Raw genomic sequence first — 19,576 nt, forward strand, 5'->3', positions numbered from 1 at the left:
AAGATCAATCCGGTGGCTTTTCGCCTAGCCCTTCCGGAGGGCTCCAGGGTGCACCCGGTCTTTCATAGGTCGGTGCTCACTCCCTACAAAGCCCCACACAGGTTTCAAGAGTCAGGAGCACCTCCAGAGCCACGTAGAAGGGCGCCTGAGAGAGGGGAGTCGCCAAGACCAGAACCTCTTAATGAGGTCACAGAGATACTGGATTCACGATGGGGGGAGGAGGGAGTTGAATATTTTCTCGCCAGGGAAGGCACTCCAGTCTCTGCAAATAGCTGGGTGCCGGGTTACGCTTTGGACGAACCCCTGTTGAAGGAGGAGTTTCATGCAATTTTTCCGCACAAACCCATGCCCGAGGAGTATTTTGATGATTGGCTTTTCACGCCCACTTTGTCGGGCAGCACGTTCGGGGGTTTCTCCTCGCCCGAGGGCTCTACGCCCAAAACAAGCCCGACCAGGGATCCCCGCCTGGGGGGGGGAGAGACAAACCCTTATTGGTGGGTGGATCAGCCAAGGGAGGTATGGAGTCAGAGGTGGATGATAGGTCCTTGGCAGGCAGCGCCAGGAGAAGCAGTGAGGGAGGAAGAGACTGTGATGCCTTCAGGGGGGGAACCCGAGTTCGAACACACGTATACGGAGCTGCCAGAGGAGAAGATTGACGTGGACACCCGGTATCCTGAACCGACCCAGGAAGAACCACATTTCCCTCAACCTGCACCCAGCGACCGGGAGGGGGGAAGGGGGGGCTTCGAGGGGGGGATGGATGTCAGGGTTTCTGGGAGAAGTGAGGAGATGGCAGAGGAGACGGAAAGCGAGTGGGAGGAGGGAGAGAGAGACGAGGAAGAAGATGACGGAATTCGAAGGGAATCTATGAGCCTAAGCAGTGAGTCAGAGGATTCCCAAAAGGGAGCTAGCATGATCAGGCGAAAAGCAGGAGAAGAGAGAAGCTGTGGAAAGTCAGGAAAGGAGGGGAGAAAGCCCAGTGAAGCACAGACGCTGTCAGAGGGGTCTCAGCCGGAACGGAGTAAAGGGGGTGGAGTTGTCAGCCTCTCGGAGGGAGGAGGAACAGGAGAAAACAGAGAGAGGGGGTTGGAGCAAGGTGTTCAGCCGGAAAGGGTAGAGAGTGGAACAGGGGGCAGTATAGAGGACGAAGGAAAGGTCAAAAGCAACGTACGCGCGCCAAGTTCAAACATAGAGGCGCGCGGAAGTGGGGAAAGCTCAGAGGAGGAGCCCGGCCCCAAAGCCAGAAGGAGGGGGCAGGAGGCGGCAGAGGATTCAGCCTCAGGCGAATCCCGGAAAGAGAAAACCCAGGGGGGCAGAAAGACCCTGCGGAAAAGAAAGGAGAGGAAGAGGTGGTCTAGAGCCAGGCTATTAAGTTGGTGTGGAGGAGGGGAGGAGTCAGAGGGGGACTTCGGCGGTCTAACGTGACAGACGTACAGCCACAATGCTGAACTGTGAAAGAAGCAATTATCTTCAATAAACTTTTCCTGTAAGTAAACTATAACGGAGTAAGGTCTCTCGTGAGCTGGGACCCACCTGGGTGGCTGTGACACTAGTGTTAAAGACAAGTGCCTTAATCCAACAGCAAGACTAGCTGACACAGCCAAAGTCATACAGAGAATTTGTGGCATAGGAGGGCATTGAACTGCCTCCCTAGCACCATAGTCCACTCAGGGCATTTCTTCTGACCTGAATGAGATGAGGATATCCCATTTTATGAAGGATTTGTTGATTATCTGCTCATGGAAAGAAAAGGCAATGCGTCCTTGCCAGAAACTCCAACTCAGTCATGTCTCAGTGATCAAGAAATGCCACCATGCCAGGCCTAGAAACGCATTGCCTACTGGCCTGCGAGGATTAATTAAATTACAATCAGACATTTTAATGGAAGGACTTTGGAGGCTGTTGTCTTGGCAACTGTTTTAAACAGCTGATTTAATGATGGGTGGAGAAGGAGGTTGCTGGGAGAGCTGGGCTTGGGGACAGAGCAGCAATCTGCTTTCTTAAATGTGGCAGAGATGTTGAGCAGAGATGGGGCTTTTGGAATTAGTTTTGTCTTGTCTTACCCATCATGCAACACGGAACACTTATTTTCCTTTTGGAGCTAAACCAACGTTATAAATTATTATGATTGTCATTTTTTGGGGGGGGGAAGGAAAGTGTTCTGTAAATGTTCTGATTCTCTCCTCGGCCCTTCTCGACTTCTCTCCTACCTTTCCCAGAAGCTCAGCCATCACTAACATTTTCTTTTCATGCTTCAAAATAGCTTGACAATTAGAAATTGAGTCACTGAACAGCAAGATGGGACAATGAGCGACAGCCAGGCAGGAGGCTGCAGCAGATGGCTCCTTTGTGACAAGCTCTCCCCCCTCGCAACTGCTCAGTCTCTGTCCCCATCCTCCTAGCATGGAATCTCATGCAAGTGCTTTGAAGCGCCCCTTCGCACACAGCGGTTTTCTGGCCAGCAAGTAACAGAATCTCTGTCAGTGAGTGCCGCTGGCCCATCAGGCGGCTTCATGGAGCCCTTGGTTCACATGGCTGGTCTAATCTCCCAGCCTGATGGTTGCCAATGTTTGCAGCTTGGTGTTATGTAGACACCATGTTGTAATCAAATGGCTACTCAAATATGCAAATCCTGGTAGGGAAAAGACAATGTAATTTGTTTGTTTATCCCTCCCCCCCCCTCCCCAAAGGCCATAAATGATTAACATTGGAAAAGAGACCCGGGTGTACTCAAAACAGTTCTGTTCCTGCTGTGTGCATAGGGGTCTGCTATAATCCAAGCAGAGTTTTCTTGCAGCAGGAGGGATTTGTATAATGAAGCCTAAAATATCACCCACACCAACAGGCCAGGAGGCCTTCGTACAGAACAAGCCAAATACCCTTCTGCTTCATTTGTTTATCAGCCAAGGACTATATTTTCATTTATTGGAGTCGGCAAACTTCAGGAGGTGACCCGTATTGGATAAAAATTTCAAACTTGTTTTTAGGTATTTCATTCTAGTGCCCAAAGTTGACAAATCCAAATGGCACTCCTCACAATGGTTTTAAAAAAGACATAATAAATGAAATAGCTCACAATTTGCTGCTTGTAACAACACCTCAAAATCTTCTGCACAAGCTGGGCAGCCTCACAGGGCTGATCTAAATCACATTTTCATTACTGATTTTAGGTAAATGCCTAGGTGTTGCTGGTTGGTAAACCCATGTCAGGGTTGTACTGTTTCATACTTTATGTGGGGCTCACATGCTTGAATACTCCTTCATTTAACAACCCCCCCCCAAAAAAAACCCTTTAAGTGTTAGAGGGGAGACCTATGCTAGAATATTTTTCCCTGATGTTCTATTTTTGTGTGGATGAACATTCAATACTGTGATTCTGTTTAGTCCTACCTACTGGATAGCTCAGTTAGTTAGAGCATAGTGCTGATCCCGCCACAGTTGCAGGTTTGATCCCCGTAAGGGACAGCTGCATATTCCTGCATTGCAGGGGGCTGGATTAGATGATCCTCAACTTACTTTCCAACTCTTATTATTCTATGGTCTGCCAACTAAAATAAAATATTGGGGGTGAGGGTGGCTTGTAAGCCCTGGCCCAAATAATTGCTCACAAGACATAGTGCACACACATGCCCATCAACTTGGGGAGGGGGGCAGCCCCCTCAAATATTCTATGGGGGGGACGACAAAGGAACTTAGGCCCCTAGGAGTTGGCTGCTATGCTGCCGATACCTATAGCCCAAGGTGGTGATAGCCCAGACACAGATTTACCTCTTCAATGAGAATCATTAAAAAAAATGGGATGTAGGCTTCCGCTAACTAAATTTGAAAAGTCATTGTTCAAGTTTCTAACTATTACCAGCCCAAGCTGCAATTATATATGTAATTGCTGACTCAGACTGTGGGCTGCTATGCCACTCAGTGTACGCCATGTATAACTGATGGAAGGTTTTTGCTCTTATGTAATAAAATATTGTTTTATTTACTTTTATGTTTTGATACTAGAATTTGGGGCTTTTGAAACACTTTATTGCTTTGGAAGATGTTGCCTGTCACCTTGGAAGGCAATAGGCAGAGACATGCATGGGTGGCAGTTAGGGTCCTCTTTCCAATGCTTATAAGTGAGAAATTAATAGTTGGGGGTTTTCAGAAAAAAGGGGGGGATAGGTAAAGGTGCACTAAAGAATTGTTTTCAAATTTGGAGCAAATGTACAAAGGAATAATGGAAAATAACCTGGGAATCGGTGATTAGAGCCCCTACCTACATTGTCTACTTTTCCATCCTCTCACAGTGAAGGTACATTAAGGGTAGAAAGCCCTAGGCCTGGGCCCCAAATACAGTCCTCCAGGCCCCTCTATCCTCCCTGACAGCTATAGCTTCCAATCCAGGCCAGAATCTTGTCCAACACTCTCCAATAACGGTAACTGAAAAAAGCAATATTTTAACTGTGGCTAACAAAGAGTTATTCCCCTCATAAGTGACTATTGTGACTTCAAATTGCATTCACTTATGTGGGGGGGGGGGATGCAAGAAGGTTATGGCTGTTTTGGTTTCCCAGTGCAATTGAATGGGAGAAACACAATTTGAATTCAGGTCTGAATCGATCTGGATCAGATTGGTGTCCATTCTGAACTACTGAATCAGGTCCTGCATGAGATGAGAGGGGGTATTTGCAGAGGGAATAAAATACAAATAAAGTACTAATGGTAACAGTTGACATTCTCTCTCACACAAAGATGTATAAATAATACAAACATTCTGGCATTGTTAAGCCAATTAACACACATAGCGTGATAAAATTAAATTTTGCTGATTCAGTCCACAAGTGAGAACCTCTTGATGAATTGTAATTCAGCAGTTTCACATTGTAGTTTTGCTTTGAAATTCCTTTGTTCCAGTGTGGAACTATTTGTTCCAGAGCGTTCTGAAAGGTTGAAATGTTCTCCCACTGTTTTTATTAATATTGCTTTTGCTGATATTAGATTTGTTTCTGTTTGTTAGTTAGTGTAGCAACTGGTCTATTTCTCCTATGTTGAACACAGGAGGGCATTGTTGACAGGTATATAGAGTTATATAGAGATACAGATATACATATTTCACATTGGAAGATGAGCTGATGTTGTGTATTCAGACCTTTAATAGTGTTGTCAGTGTAGACAAAGGGACAGAGTTGCCATCTGGGTATGCTGCAGGGTCTGGTTCCTGTATTCGTACTTCTGTTATGTGGCCTGTTGCTCACAAATTAAATGAAGAACTGTGTTTGAATGTCTATATTCTGTTTCAAAGGAATGCATGATCAAACAATGCATTCAGGTCAAGCCTGTGTTCTGCTGACATTTAGAAGTGACACACTTGCTTTTTTCACTTGGTGAAATTGTATGAAGAATCAACACATAGTGGGGTGGGAATGAGCAAAATCATTCAGCTTCCATATATTCATTTATTATGTACACATAAAGCTGGGACGGGAAATCTGTGGCCCTCCAGATGCTTCTAAACTACAGCTCCCATCATCCCTGACCATTGGGCATGCTGGCTGGGACTAGCTGAATTCCAATACCTGGAGAGCCAAAGGTTTCCCATCCCTGACAAAGGGCTTGCATGCATTCAAGTTGTATCTGCATAGACACAGCTGGAACCTGAATAGTGGGGGACCCAGTCATGAAGGAAGCCTATAAGCATCCAAGTATTCATTTATGCTCTGTGCACACAAGGTCAATGGACTTGTGGAGATTGGAGCAGGGACTCTCCTCTGTTTTCCTTTCCATTCTGTGTGCAATTTAACCACTGAATACCTAAAATGCATTCCAAATGTCGTTTGTGAATTCTTCACAGCACTCTTATAATATGCTTCCATTTGGATGTGCTGGGTATCAAACCGGCCATGTATTTACTTTCCATCGTATAGCCACTTGGTTAGGATCTGCCTGTATTTCTCCCTCACATTTAATGACAGTGATTTAACCTGCAGTATGTCTTTATTCCAGATCCGAGCAGATGGGCCTCCTCATGGTGGCATTCAGTATGAAATGGTGCCAGTTTTCAAGGACGGGAGTCATATCCTTCGTGACATGGCCTTCTCCACAGATCATAATTACCTCTATGTCATGTCAGAAAGACAGGTAAGCCTTGCTCTTTAAAACCACAGTAGGCTTTAAGCTTAGCCCCTCTGCAATGGGAAAGCCTTGCATATTCCAAAGGGCTCTTAACATTTGCTTCAGGTATGGATAGTGCCAAAGGTAGCTTTATTTTTATCTGAGTCTGGCCAGAGACAACTGTCAGTGCACCAGGGGAGGAGGAGTTTTCCTTCTCATCAGCACACTATTGTCTCTAAGAAATGGAAATTGGACAGTGCCACTATGAATGAAATATGGTTCGGGGATTTGGACTTCATTCTGCTATCAAATCCCATCCCTAGCAGAAGCCACTTCCATTCATTCCTCTCCTTGTGTTTGGCAGTAGGCTACTTTTACATAGAATTGCCCTTTGTTGTTTTATTCTTCTAGATTTCAAGGTTGTGTTTGTGTGTGCAAGAGGCTATGAAATCACAATATTGTGATTGGAGATAAAATGTGTGGCATGTGGATAGTGTTCAAGTATGTGCAGGATACAGTTTTGTTACATGTGTCTTCTGTCCAGCCATATCCTGACCTTCCCTTCTTTAGTGTTAGAAAATATAGCAGTGGCAAGGATTCTGGATGGCACTTCTGAATGTTGTTAGTGTAACATACAAAGCATGTTTAGATTGAAAGTATTTTGAGACTTTGGTACTTTTTCTTTAGAAATGTAGGAAATTCAGATACAGTCCCATGACCAAATGATCAGCTTAATAAGTTTGAATGATTCTCTGATCCACCTCTAAACCTTTAAGAACTCATTGGCCCTGGCCTTTAAAATGTCTAGATATAACTAATACATTCAATCTTTTGCTTTAAATTTCACCCACACAATGCAGTTATACACCTGGTCTTAAAGGGACATGGGTGGCACTGTGGTCTAACCTACTGAGCCTTTTGGGCTTGCCGGTCGTAAGGTCAGCAGTTCGAAACCGAATGACAGGGTGAGCTCCCGTTGCTTTGTCCCAGCTCCTGCCAACCTAGCAGCTTGAAAGCATACCTGCATGAGTAGATAAATAGGTACTGCTATGGGGCAAAGGTAAACAATGTTTCTGTGCGCTTTGGCATTTGTCAAGGTGTTCTGTGCACCAGAAGCAGTTTATTCACATGACCCGGAAAAAGCTGTCTGCGGACAAATACCGGCTCCCTTGGCCTGAAAGCGGAGATAAGCACTGCACCCCATAGTTGAATTTGACTGGACTTAACCATCCAGGGGTCCTTTACCTTTAACTTACCTATACCTGGTATTAGAGCAATCCATACCCCAATTCCCCACTGATATGGCTTTGTGGGGCATCCAACAACGATCCAACCAAATGTGCCTTCTACCCAGCAGCATGGTAGGCAGGTAGATGGGGGAGGTTGGCACAAGGAGAGCTGGGTGGAAGGACACCTCTGCTCGTTTCAAACCCACCTTCAGCCCAATGTAAGGAGGGTTTGAATTGCTCATTTAGTGCTACATCTGTGCTATCTTGGAATGGGCTGATGCGGGGAAAGAAATTGTCTCTGAGTAGTTGCAAACAGGTTCTGTGATGGGGCTCAGGCTTTATCCATTCACTACTCACTAGGTTGTTCAAAAATTTTTCAATTCAGTCTGAAAGGTTCAGTCTAAGACTTTACCCAAACTGGAAATAGTCACCATTTGATTGAAGACCGTGACAACATGTGCATGAATTCTACTGGAACTAGACTGTATCAATAGATGCAATCTAGATAGGAGGTTTCTCTTAGTGTGATACCACTGTTATCTTCACGGGTTTTCCTCTTTCTTATGAATAAGCACAATTTATCTGTGTTGTCCTCCATGAGTGTCGCTTATAATTTTCTCTACTTCATAGTGATCCCTCTGCAGTGAATTCACAATGTACATATCTCAGTTGCCCCAGGCTGTTTTGTCAGTACTTCTCATTTATCGCATTTACCCTACAGCCATTGGGAATAGATGTGGGTGGTGATCCACACAGCACTTCAGCTGGTGAGCATGCACCTAAGACAGCACAATTCCACTTGGATGGTATTTAATGTGAGCATGCAATTGTATGAAATTGATGGTTTGCTCTGAACTTTCTTGATGTTCAAAACTCATTTCACTAGAGAGGAAACAGGAGAGTGACAAACTCCCTCTAAACCAAATTTTAAACAGTGAGCCGGTAGCTGAGTCACTGCTTCCCAGGTTGTGTCAGCTGTTCGATTCCCTGATATTTACTGTCTTCATGGTCCTTGCTCTGAACCTGTTTATGAGTGTGATAAACTGTGCTTCTGAAAAAAGGAACCAGATTGTACCCGGCAACACCAAAATGATTATGATGGAAATTTATTGCCTTTGCAGTCCACTAGAGTCTGTTGCTTAAGGGAGCCAACACCATGTAAATAATCCAGAACCTCGACTGTAACAGATCAACTGCATTCCACTCCTGTCGGGAATGAGAAAATGCAAGAGGTCCCAGCCATGAAGCCCTGCTCTTGGGTTCATTGATTCAGTTAAGCATTTTAGTGGCTATCATTCATGGCTCTGTAATGATGAATAATTTGTCTAGTGCTGTGTGTATGGCAGTAGATGAGGGTATCATCTCAAGGAGTCTGGTTTGTACTACATTTTTATTTGTAAAATTTAACTCTTTGGAAATGGATTTTCAGAAGGCAGTATAATGGACTTGATTTTCCAATTTTTGAATTTTCTACATTTGCGCATATTGAACAAAAAAAGACTCATAGGGTTGTATTCAATGTAGTTCTACTCAAAGTAGACCCCTTGGGCCATATTCAAATGACCGATAGTCCATAGCTAGCAGTAGGTTGGCATTTATGCATCATCAAAAGGCAGAGAAGAACAGGCATGGACTGGCAGGGCTCCAAAAAGTGTGGGGTGGAGGCAGGGGGTCAGGAGTGTGACCCAGGAGTGGGAGCTAATGATTTATGGGACTCAGTGCTGCCTGCATGGCAGGAGCCAAGTCAGGGAGAGGAGGAAGAGTCAGGGCAGTTTGAGATGGAAGAAGGTGTGCAGGATGTCACGGAGGAAGAAGAAACTATTCAGACAAGGGAAGGGCTAGTCCACCCTTTACTTTCTCCAACCCCGCTGTCTTCTAGGACCAGGAGGGACTTGAAAAGGGAAAAGCAGCAACAACTTCCATGCAAGCAAAGTCTCAGGTTGCAGTCATGCAACCCCTCAGAAGAGGGTAAATAAGCTGGAGGAGGGGAGGGGCCCCACTGTTGCTGTAACCTGTGGACAGCTGCCTAGAGGTTAGAAAGTGTGTGTGTGTGTGTGTGTATCCGGAGCACCGTGGGAGCTGCTTCTCTTGTCAATAACTATCAACTTCTTTAGCAGGGGCAGCGGTCTGTGACAGGAACACAGAACTGTTTTAGATTTGCATGGGCTTATGTGTACAGATGTAAATTTGGAAATTATTATTTAAATAGAAACACGTTGCATCTCTGCATTGTGGGGAAGACTGTGACCTGGTGATCTGCACTGCCCAGGTGCTGACTCTTGATGTGCAACATGCCCTCTCACCTTATGGTTCTTTATCTGTAAACAAGACATGGACTGAACAACCCTTCAAATGAGATGACTGTCCTCTGACAGGCCTACAAACAGAAGACTGTCCTCTGAAAAGTCGGACACATGGCCATCAGAGATGATAATCCTGCTGTGTGATTATTAAGTGAAAAGAGTTAGCCACCCCTGCCTTGGAGCTATAAACACAGAGTACAGTGTACCCCAGACAGCTTCGTGAATCATCATCTTCTTACAACTCATATTACAGATGGTTGTGCTCTAAGCCCTTTACCAACATCTTTCTTGCTTCTCCCCCCTTCTTGTTTGTTTAACATCCAGCTGTAGGAAGAGATCAGTGAATCACAAAAGCTAGCTCAGCACTTCATGACCTTCAGTTGCTCCTAATAAATGTATTATGATACTGCATCTTAGATTTTTTTCCCTCCTTCTTCTAATGGATCAACATGACTTCTTCTATTCTATTTTTTGTCAAAGCAGCAAATGGAGGTGGGCCCAGCTGTGAGGTGCAAGAGTTGTGCTTCCTCAACTATAATGTCCCATTGTAAATTTAAACTGGCTGATCATTTTTGCAAGGATGCCTTATCTCTAGCTTGGCAGGAAGAATTCAAAGAAACTGAACCACACACGAAGTTTCCCAATAGAGATAGAGCAGGGATGTCTTCAACTCATCTGTTATGGGGTGAGAGGGCCTAAATATTCATCAGAGCTGCTAATTCTCTTAATTGTGAATTGGGGGGAGTTACTAAATAATGAAAAATACCTAAAGTGCAATTCCATTAAGAACTGTGTTTTACTCAATGGTGAAGTGTTTTACATGTCTCCTTTGTTGTTAACCTGTTCGTGATTGTTTCTGTACCACTGTTCCCAGTTAAGAGAAGAGACTCTTCTCACAGAGATCTTAAGAAAGTGTTGCTTTTAACTCACAAGCTTAACACAACTGCTCTGTACTATTGTGATCTGATCTTATGGGCCACTTTGCATGCTATGAGACAGAAAGGCTCTTTTCCTCATTGAGCATTGCAATATGTGGAGGAGAGAGGAGTGTCTGAAAATACCTGGGAGATTCAGTTGGCCCAAGTTCCTGAGCTCTCGATGTATTTTCAAACAAATGCATCTTTCCTTGCAGATCTTTCTCACTTGGTGCCATTGTCTTTGCTTGACGTGAGCTGTGAGCAAGCCTCTCCAACTGTTAAGAGATAATACTAAATCAATCATATGAAGAGAAACAATTTTAGCTTGAAATGTGTCAGGATAAGCCATGTGCTCTATCTGTCAACCAAGCACAGTTCCCAAAATTTTGTCAAGCACTGGAATTACAATGATTGGCACCTAGGATAAGACAATGTAGTTGCAGCAAGGTGCAGCAAGGCAAATAGGACAGGGTTGATTCTCAGAGGCTGGGGTCACAGGCTAAACTTCCACTGCACCCTTTTATTTTCCCCCACATGAGTGCATCTCATTGCATTCTACAGGGACAAGGAGTACAGCATGACTCTCGTCACATTATGGTAATTGTGTGAGGGGCAACGCCTGAAGAGTGCTATGGAACAGTATTTTCTGCACATGTGGTCACTATATATATCCCTAGGAATCCTGCACAGGTTTGGAGGGCTGCATAAAAAAAATGGAGTACCATTTTATATCTGTGCTATTTTGAAAGTTGTTTCACAGCATCCATACTTAAAATAATGCGCTATAAATTGTCTCTGACAGAGAAGCAAAGCCGTTTGTGCTTCTGCATATGTGGAATAGCAGCAGGTGATTCTGCAACTCAGGATGAAGATCGCTGACACAGGGTGATATGCTGTGTCAGTGAAGCTAGAAACTGTAGCAACTGTTGCAGGCAAAACTGAGGCCCACTGGCACATCTGCAGTGAGAGAATTTGTGAGGAGCCATTTTTAGCTCGCTTCCCAGCATGAGCTGCCTTGCGTTTCTCAAAAACATCCAAATTCAATTAGCATGTTTTTGTGTGTGTGCTTTCTAAAGAAAATACAGCGCTGGGTCCTTGCTGCTATTTCTGCTAGTGATTTATTTTTATTTTTATTTTTATTTTTTGCTTGCTTCTGCAGAAATTAATGAGCCATGAGGATACACAATTGGGCATGTTGCACCTGGAGTCGCACTCAGTGATTACACAACAGTTTGAGGGGTTAAAGAGAAAACAACAGCAGAACACTTGTAAATGTCCAGGGATTGCCACCAGCCCACATAGTGGAGGCAGATTCATCCTGCTGTGGTCCCCAACCTCCATACTGGGAAGCAAATCCCACTGATATTAAGTGGACTTCCTTTTGAGTATACTAGTGCTGTACCAAAATCTGCCTCTGGTTTTTTGGAGGTTTTTGCCCACTGTGAAAGAGGCTTAAACTTTTCTGCCTCATTCTTAGGACTCTTGAGGATTTCTCTGGCGACTATGGGAAACCATGTATTAATGCTAGTTCTGCTGTGGTTTAATGCCTTACCACCACCACCTTTATAGAGTTTTTGTGATGGATCACTGATCTGTCATTTGAACAACTACTTTCTATGCACACAGTTCCTCTTCTGTATACCTTACCCTTAACCCTCCTTTCCATATAAAGCCTCTTTACATCACTTCAACCTTTGAGCATGGCTTGTTCACACTGCACGATAGCTCTTTTCCATTGCTTGAGTAGCTCAAAGAGGCTGTGCTGTAAACTTGGGACCTTGCTGTTCCCAAATCCTGCCTAATGCTTTATTTAGGAAACATAGGTTGTTCTCATTCCTTGGCTTCACCTGTGGAAATAATTCTTGAAAGAGAGAGAGAGAGAATAAGTGAACAATAGAGCACCTGAAATGATTTCTCATGGCTTATGTGACATTTTTACACTGGCTTGATGTAGTTCAGAGACCCTTATGCAGAATATTATGAACAGAGCTGCACTCATGCCTGTCACTCGGCGGGAGGTGGGAGAAGATTAATGCCATGCCCTAAAGATTCTCCTCACGTTGCAGGGAGAAGGGCAGGACAGTCAAAGCAGAGGGAAGGCTGGGCCCCTGCCTGTATAAATGATAGGCCTTCTTACACCAAGCCTAGGGGAGGCAGGTGAACTCTGTATGGAAGAGGTGGGAACATTGACTCTTGAAGGTTATTTGAATTAAAAGGGTGGAGGGGCGTTCTTTTAACTGCAGCCAGAGAAGAGCCACAGAAAGGTTACATACATAGTTCAGTTCAAGGAAACCTTATTGCCATGAAAAAACTTTACATAAATTGCCAAGGTTTGTGAAAGCGATAGATCCCCTCAGGCCAATCCCAGGAAGTTTTCATTGGACCAGGTAATTAGCATTTGCTATGGGGGAGTCATTCCAAGAAGTTGTGAAAGGGAAGACATGAGGGAATAGATGGGTTTTCTGCTCATTACCCAATACCAAAGTTTGGTGTGCAATTTATTCCAGTACAGCTGGAGGGTATCTCTTTACCCTCCTGAGTGAAGCTAGGCATACTAATCAACATCTACATAGGACTGCCACTTTGTCCACGGTGGAGCTGCCTCCTCACCAAGCCTGCTGTTGTGTCTGAATTTGCACATGTGAATTCATTTAAATTTAGGCAAATTTAAAATCGGTGATTGCCGAACACCGCCTCTCAACTAAGATCACCCAAACACTGCAAGATGACAGAGCCAAAATAATGAGGCTATTTTAAGGCTGACCTGATCAGAGTTAAGAAAATTGGGTGGGGTGGGGGGTTACTCAAGCTAGCATGGAGAAAATATATTGCCCTTGTAATGCATAATAGTACTAAGGAGAATTGTAAGCATTGTATCCGTTTCTATCCGTTTAAAGTTTCATAATTGCAGGCAATTATGAGATGTGTCATTAATTGTTTTAATTGCTATAAGGGCTGAAGATTAAGAGTGCAAGGTGATATTTCCCACTATCAACAGAGCAGTGCTTTTTCACAAACTTCCATTAATTTCAGTTAGAGATATAAATTTCTGGAAATTTTGAAGCTATTGTGAATTCCCCCCATACCCTTTTTTTAAAGGACATGTTGAGAAAATTTTAATATATGCAGTACATTATTTCTTATTAAACCTGGACTTATTTCACTCCATTTACAACATAAAGGGGGCTCATTTGCAACTTAATAAGAATATGAAATTTGACTATATGGTTGGAACAGGGAACAGGATATGGCTGTGGGCAATTAGAGAAATTGTCTGGAAGTTTGCTTAGAAATAATACCCTCTTCGTATAGTGGCTCTTACTTCCCAACAAACACAAATACGATGGCAGCCTTGAAAGTATAAATGTTCTTGGCTGCAGTCCTAGGGGCCTTTTTCAGCCTGAGGACCATAACTCCTTATGGGCTACACGCTGGTGGCAAAAAGTGGGTGAAGTAGTGGATGCAATTCATACCTATGTATAGTGGGCTACATTCCAGTAGTTACACGCATCAGAGGTTTCTACATGCCTACAACCACCTCTCTATCCAGGCAAGCAAGATGCTTTATCACAGTGCAAGGAGACATTCTAGCTGGTTGAGGAGAACATGGAACAGGACCAATAAGAGATTTGGGCTGGGGGAAGACAGAAGAGGCTTAGAGGGCTACATGTGGACCCTAGCTTGAGGTTCCCCACCCTTCTTATATGCACTTACCTGGGGGTCCCATTGAACCCAAAGCAGACATGCATTGGACTGTACCTTTGTACCAAGATGCCTGTGTCATAGCCACTGGAAGTGAGAGGTGTGAAGATTAACCCCAAGGGAGCGGCCAGGTCAATAAGACATCAGATTCAGGATACTTGCTTCTAATAATAATAATAATAATAATAAATTTTATTTATATCCCGCCCTCCCCAGCCGAAGCCGGGCTCAGGGCGGCTAACAACACTAAAACAATACAACATTATAAAACATTATAAAAATGAGTTAAAAACAAAATTAATGGCAACCATAAGCTAAAGTCTTGAAAAGATTGCCAAAGGAGGGAGTCAGGCTGCGCCCTAACAAAAGGCCAGGTGGAACAGCTCTGTCTTGCAGGCCCTGCGGAAAGATGTCAAGTCCTGCAGGGCCCTTGTCTCTTGTGACAGAGCGTTCCACCAGGTTGGAGCCGCAGCCGAAAAAGCCCTGGCTCTGGTTGAGGCCAGCCTAACCTCTCTGTGGCTTGGGACCTTCAAGGTGTTTTTATTTGAAGACCGTAAGTTCCTCTGTGGGGCATACCAGGAGAGGCGGTCCCGTAGGTACGAGGGCCCTAGGCCGTATAGGGCTTTGAAGGTTAAAACCAGCACCTTAAACCTGATCCTGTACTCCACCGGGAGCCAGTGCAGCTTGTATAGCACCGGATGAATGTGATCTCTAAGCGAAGACCCCGTAAGGAGTCTCGCTGCGGCATTCTGCACCCGTTGGAGTTTCTGGGTCAGTCTCAAGGGCAGCCCCACGTAGAGCGAGTTACAATAATCCAGTCTGGAGGTGACCGTCGCGTGGATCACAGTGGCTAGGTCAGGGCGAGAGAGGTAAGGAGCCAACTGCTTAGCTTGGCGGAGATGAAAAAATGCCGCCTTTGTTATAGCTGCAATCTGCGCCTCCATAGAGAGGGAGGTATCGAAGATTACACCCAAACTCTTAACGGATGGTGCTGGCACTAATTGCACCCCCGCAAGAGATGGGAGTTGCCCCCTCAGTCCCAAGTCGTCCCGTCCCAGCCAGAGGACCTCTGTCTTCGAAGGATTTAACTTCAACCGGCTCCCACGAAACCATCCAGCCACAGCCTCCAAGCATCTGATCAGTGTGTCTGGGGCCGAGTCCGGGTGGCCGTCCATCAACAGATAGAGTTGGGTGTCATCAGCATACTGATGGCAGCCCAGCCCAAAACTCCGGACAAGCTGGGCGAGGGGGCGCATAAAGATGTTAAAAAGCATCGGGGAGAGTATTGCACCCTGGGGCACACCACACACCAAGGAGTGGCGGGATGACAATTCCCCCCCAAGCGCCACCCTCTGTCCCCGACCAGAGAGAAACGAGCGCAGCCATTGAAGGACTGTGCCCTGGATCCCCACGTCGGCAAGGCGGTGGTCTAGGAGTTCGTGATCGACCATGTCGAAGGCTGCTGACAGGTCTAGAAGAATCAGCAGCCCCGACCCGCCTCGATCCAGCTGCCTGCGGAGATCATCTGTTAGGGCGACCAGAGCCGTCTCGGTCCCATGACCAGCGCGGAAGCCGGACTGGAATGGATCCAGAGCTGATGTTTCATCCAGAAACCTACCAAGCTGTTCAGCAACCGCTCTCTCAATCACCTTACCCAGGAATGGAAGATTCGAAACCGGGCGGTAATTGGATAGATCTAAAGGATCTAATGATGTTTTCTTTAAGAGCGGGCGCACCACTGCCTCCTTCAGTTCCCCTGGGAATGTCCCAGCGCCAAGAGACAGATTGATGATATTCCCCAGGGGGCCCCGCACCTCGTCTGGACACGCTCTAATCAGCCAGGACGGGCACGGGTCGAGAGGACAGGTGGTGGGCTTTCCAGCTCGGAGGAGTCTGTCCACATCAGCTGGGGATATCCAGTCAAAGTGGTCTAATACTGAACCCGAGGACAGTCGAGGGGCCTCCAGTTCCTTTATTGTATCCAAATTGGCAGGGAGGTCATGGCGGAGCAACAAGACCTTCTCCGCAAAAAAGCTCGCGAATGCCTCACAGCTGTGTGTCGAATTGTTATTTAAATTTGGCTGTCCTTCAAGGGACGTTAAAGACCGAATTATACTAAATAATTGCGCCGGGCGAGAGCTAGCGGATGCAATGGAGGCCGAGAAGTAGGACTTCTTAGCGGCCTTCACTGCCATCTCATAGGTTTTCATAAAAACCCTATAAGATGTTCTTGAAGCTCCGTCACGGGCACCCCGCCATACTCGCTCTAGCCGTCTGAGGTCCCGCTTCATTTTCCGGAGCTCCTCGGTAAACCAGGGAGCCCGGTTTCTGCGGGGTCGCAGAGGGCGCTTAGGTGCGATCTCATCGATGGCTGCCAGGAGCTGGGTATTCCAGGCCTCAACAAGCTCAGTCAATGAGTCGCCAGGGGGAGAAAGGTCCCGCAAGGCTTGACGGAATCTATCAGGGTCCATCAGCCTCTGCGGGCGAGCCCAAATTGGCTCGCCACCCAAGCAGGGTGGGGGTGGAACGTCAATCCTGGCTTTCAGAGCATAGTGATCAGACCATGGCACCTTCATTGAAGGAAACATGATCACATCTATACCGATGCCAAAGATCAAATCCAGCGTGTGGCCTGCTTGATGTGTGGGGCCCGAAACAAACTGGGAGAGCCCTAGTGTCGCCATGGAAGACACCAGGTCCAGAGCCTGTGAGGAGGGAGTGGCATCAGCATGGATGTTGAAGTCCCCCAATACCAATAGGTTAGGGAACTCCAAGGCCCAGCCAGCCACCGCCTCCAGCAGGCCTGACAGGGTGGCTGCTGGTGTGCTAGGTGGCCGGTACACCAGCCAGACAGCCAAGCTCACCTCGGAGCCCCACACTAGGCCAACACATTCAATGCCGGGGATCGATGGCGATGGTAGAGCCCTGAAAGAACAATCTTCCCGGATTAATAACGCCACCCCTCCCCCCCGGCCCACAGTCCGCGACTGGTGAAGGACGGAGAAACCCGGGGGCGCCATCTCTCGTAAGGGAACAGTATCCCCTTCACGCACCCAGGTCTCAGTCACACATGCCAGGTCAACCCCCTGCGAGGTGAAGAAATCTCGCAGGGTGGCGGTTTTGTTGCCTATAGACCTGGCATTGCACAACACCAGTGACGGAGGTGAGTAATCCTTGCTCACCCTACCCTCGTCTCTCGGGATGGGGCGCAGATTGGAAGGGGTACGAGCATATCCGTATCTCGATCCCCTTCGCCTATGACATCTGCCCCCACCGCCATACCTCCCTCGCCCCTGCACAGTAGGAATCCCAAGCCTAATATTCGCCTCCATTTACAGAATATAAAAACAAACAAATAAAAAACAATTACATGAAAACAAAACCAATCCCCACCCCACTCCACAACCACCCAACCCTGACCCAAAATAAACCAAAACAAAAAAACCCTGACCCAAAATAAACCAAAACAAAATAAAAATACATAGATAAAAGCCACCGCTTATGGTGGTACAACTAAGCAAAAAATAAAAACCGTTTAAAACATATAAAAACACTTCAAACAACCACTGCAGCAGCACTAGTGTCCCCCAAAGCTGCGGCAGTGGTAAGCGTGGGCCCCGCCCCCTGGCCTGATGGAAAGTGGGCCTGCAGGGGGAAGAGCCCTCCCCACAGATGCACGGCAAAGCGGCAGCAGCAATGATTCCAAGGGCTCCAATGCTGAGATGGAGTCTGGGGCCCGCCCCCAGGCCCAAGGTGGAGAATGGGCTTGCAGGGGGAGCGGTCCTCCCCAAGACTCACCGGCAAAGCGGCAGCAGCAGTGTCCCGGGCCTCCTTGGAGTCTTTTATGCTGGGGTGGAGTCTGGGGCCCGTCCCCAGGCCCAAGATGGAAAATGGGCCTGCAGGGGAAAGAGCCCTCCCCACAAACGCACGGCAAAGCGGCAGCAGCGATGTTCCAAGGCCTCCTTGGGGCCTTATATGCTGAGGTGGAGTCTGGGGCCCGCCCCCAGGCCCAAGGTGGAGAATGGGCCTGCAGGGGGAGCGGTCCTCCCCAAGACTCACCGGCAAAGCGGCAGCAGCAGTGTTCCGGGCCTCCTTGGAGTCTTTTATGCTGGGGTGGAGTCTGGGGCCCGTCCCCAGGCCCAAGATGGAAAATGGGCCTGCAGGGGAAAGAGCCCTCCCCACAAACGCACGGCAAAGCGGCAGCAGCGATGTTCCAAGGCCTCCTTGGGGCCTTATATGCTGAGGTGGAGTCTGGGGCCCGCCCCCAGGCCCAAGGTGGAGAATGGGCCTGCAGGGGGAGCGGTCCTCCCCAAGACTCACCGGCAAAGCGGCAGCAGCAGTGTTCCGGGCCTCCTTGGAGTCTTTTATGCTGGGGTGGAGTCTGGGGCCCGTCCCCAGGCCCAAGATGGAAAATGGGCCTGCAGGGGAAAGAGCCCTCCCCACAAACGCACGGCAAAGCGGCAGCAGCGATGTTCCAAGGCCTCCTTGGGGCCTTATATGCTGAGGTGGAGTCTGGGGCCCGCCCCCAGGCCCAAGGTGGAGAATGGGCCTGCAGGGGGAGCGGTCCTCCCCAAGACTCACCGGCAAAGCGGCAGCAGCAGTGTTCCGGGCCTCCTTGGAGTCTTTTATGCTGGGGTGGAGTCTGGGGCCCGTCCCCAGGCCCAAGATGGAAAATGGGCCTGCAGGGGAAAGAGCCCTCCCCACAAACGCACGGCAAAGCGGCAGCAGCGATGTTCCAAGGCCTCCTTGGGGCCTTATATGCTGAGGTGGAGTCTGGGGCCCGCCCCCAGGCCCAAGGTGGAGAATGGGCCTGCAGGGGGAGCGGTCCTCCCCAAGACTCACCGGCAAAGCGGCAGCAGCAGTGTTCCGGGCCTCCTTGGAGTCTTTTATGCTGGGGTGGAGTCTGGGGCCCGTCCCCAGGCCCAAGATGGAAAATGGGCCTGCAGGGGAAAGAGCCCTCCCCACAAACGCACGGCAAAGCGGCAGTCTAGAATCTCCAAAATCACCAAAAGAGGGCAAGCAGCAACTTACAGAAAATGAAGGCCCTGTATGCTCATCTCATGAAGATGGCAGCCTCTTGTACCTTGATTCTAGTGTGGCATAAATCTACAGTATAGATAGGAGCTATAATTTTCTGTAGCTTCTTCATTTTGTGTTGGGGCAGAACAAACTTAAGTGGGGCTGAGGGGTTGCAGATCCACTGCTGCATCTCAAGCCTGGCTGGCTTGTTCCAGGCAGAGTGGAAGACAGGGAGGTGGTTGTTTTGTATTCAGTTTAGATTGGAAGGGTGTGTGGAGGATCAGGGTCCCTGGAGGATTTCTGAGGATTTGGT

General features: G+C 47.3%; 1 protein-coding gene across 2 annotated transcripts in view; it reads left to right on the plus strand.

The window, feature by feature from the left end:
- PLXNA2 (plexin A2) overlaps positions 1-19,576 on the plus strand; it is a 418,876-nt gene that overhangs the window by 164,619 nt on the left and 234,681 nt on the right. For both annotated transcript variants that reach the window (XM_081864876.1, XM_081864877.1), the window contains exon 4: positions 5,986-6,120. In XM_081864876.1, coding sequence (XP_081721002.1) covers positions 5,986-6,120 — 135 coding nt within the window. The remainder of the gene's footprint in view (positions 1-5,985; positions 6,121-19,576) is intronic.

The sequence above is a fragment of the Podarcis erhardii genome (assembly GCF_964252035.2).
Source record: "Podarcis erhardii genome assembly, chromosome: 6".
NCBI lineage: Eukaryota > Metazoa > Chordata > Lepidosauria > Squamata > Lacertidae > Podarcis > Podarcis erhardii.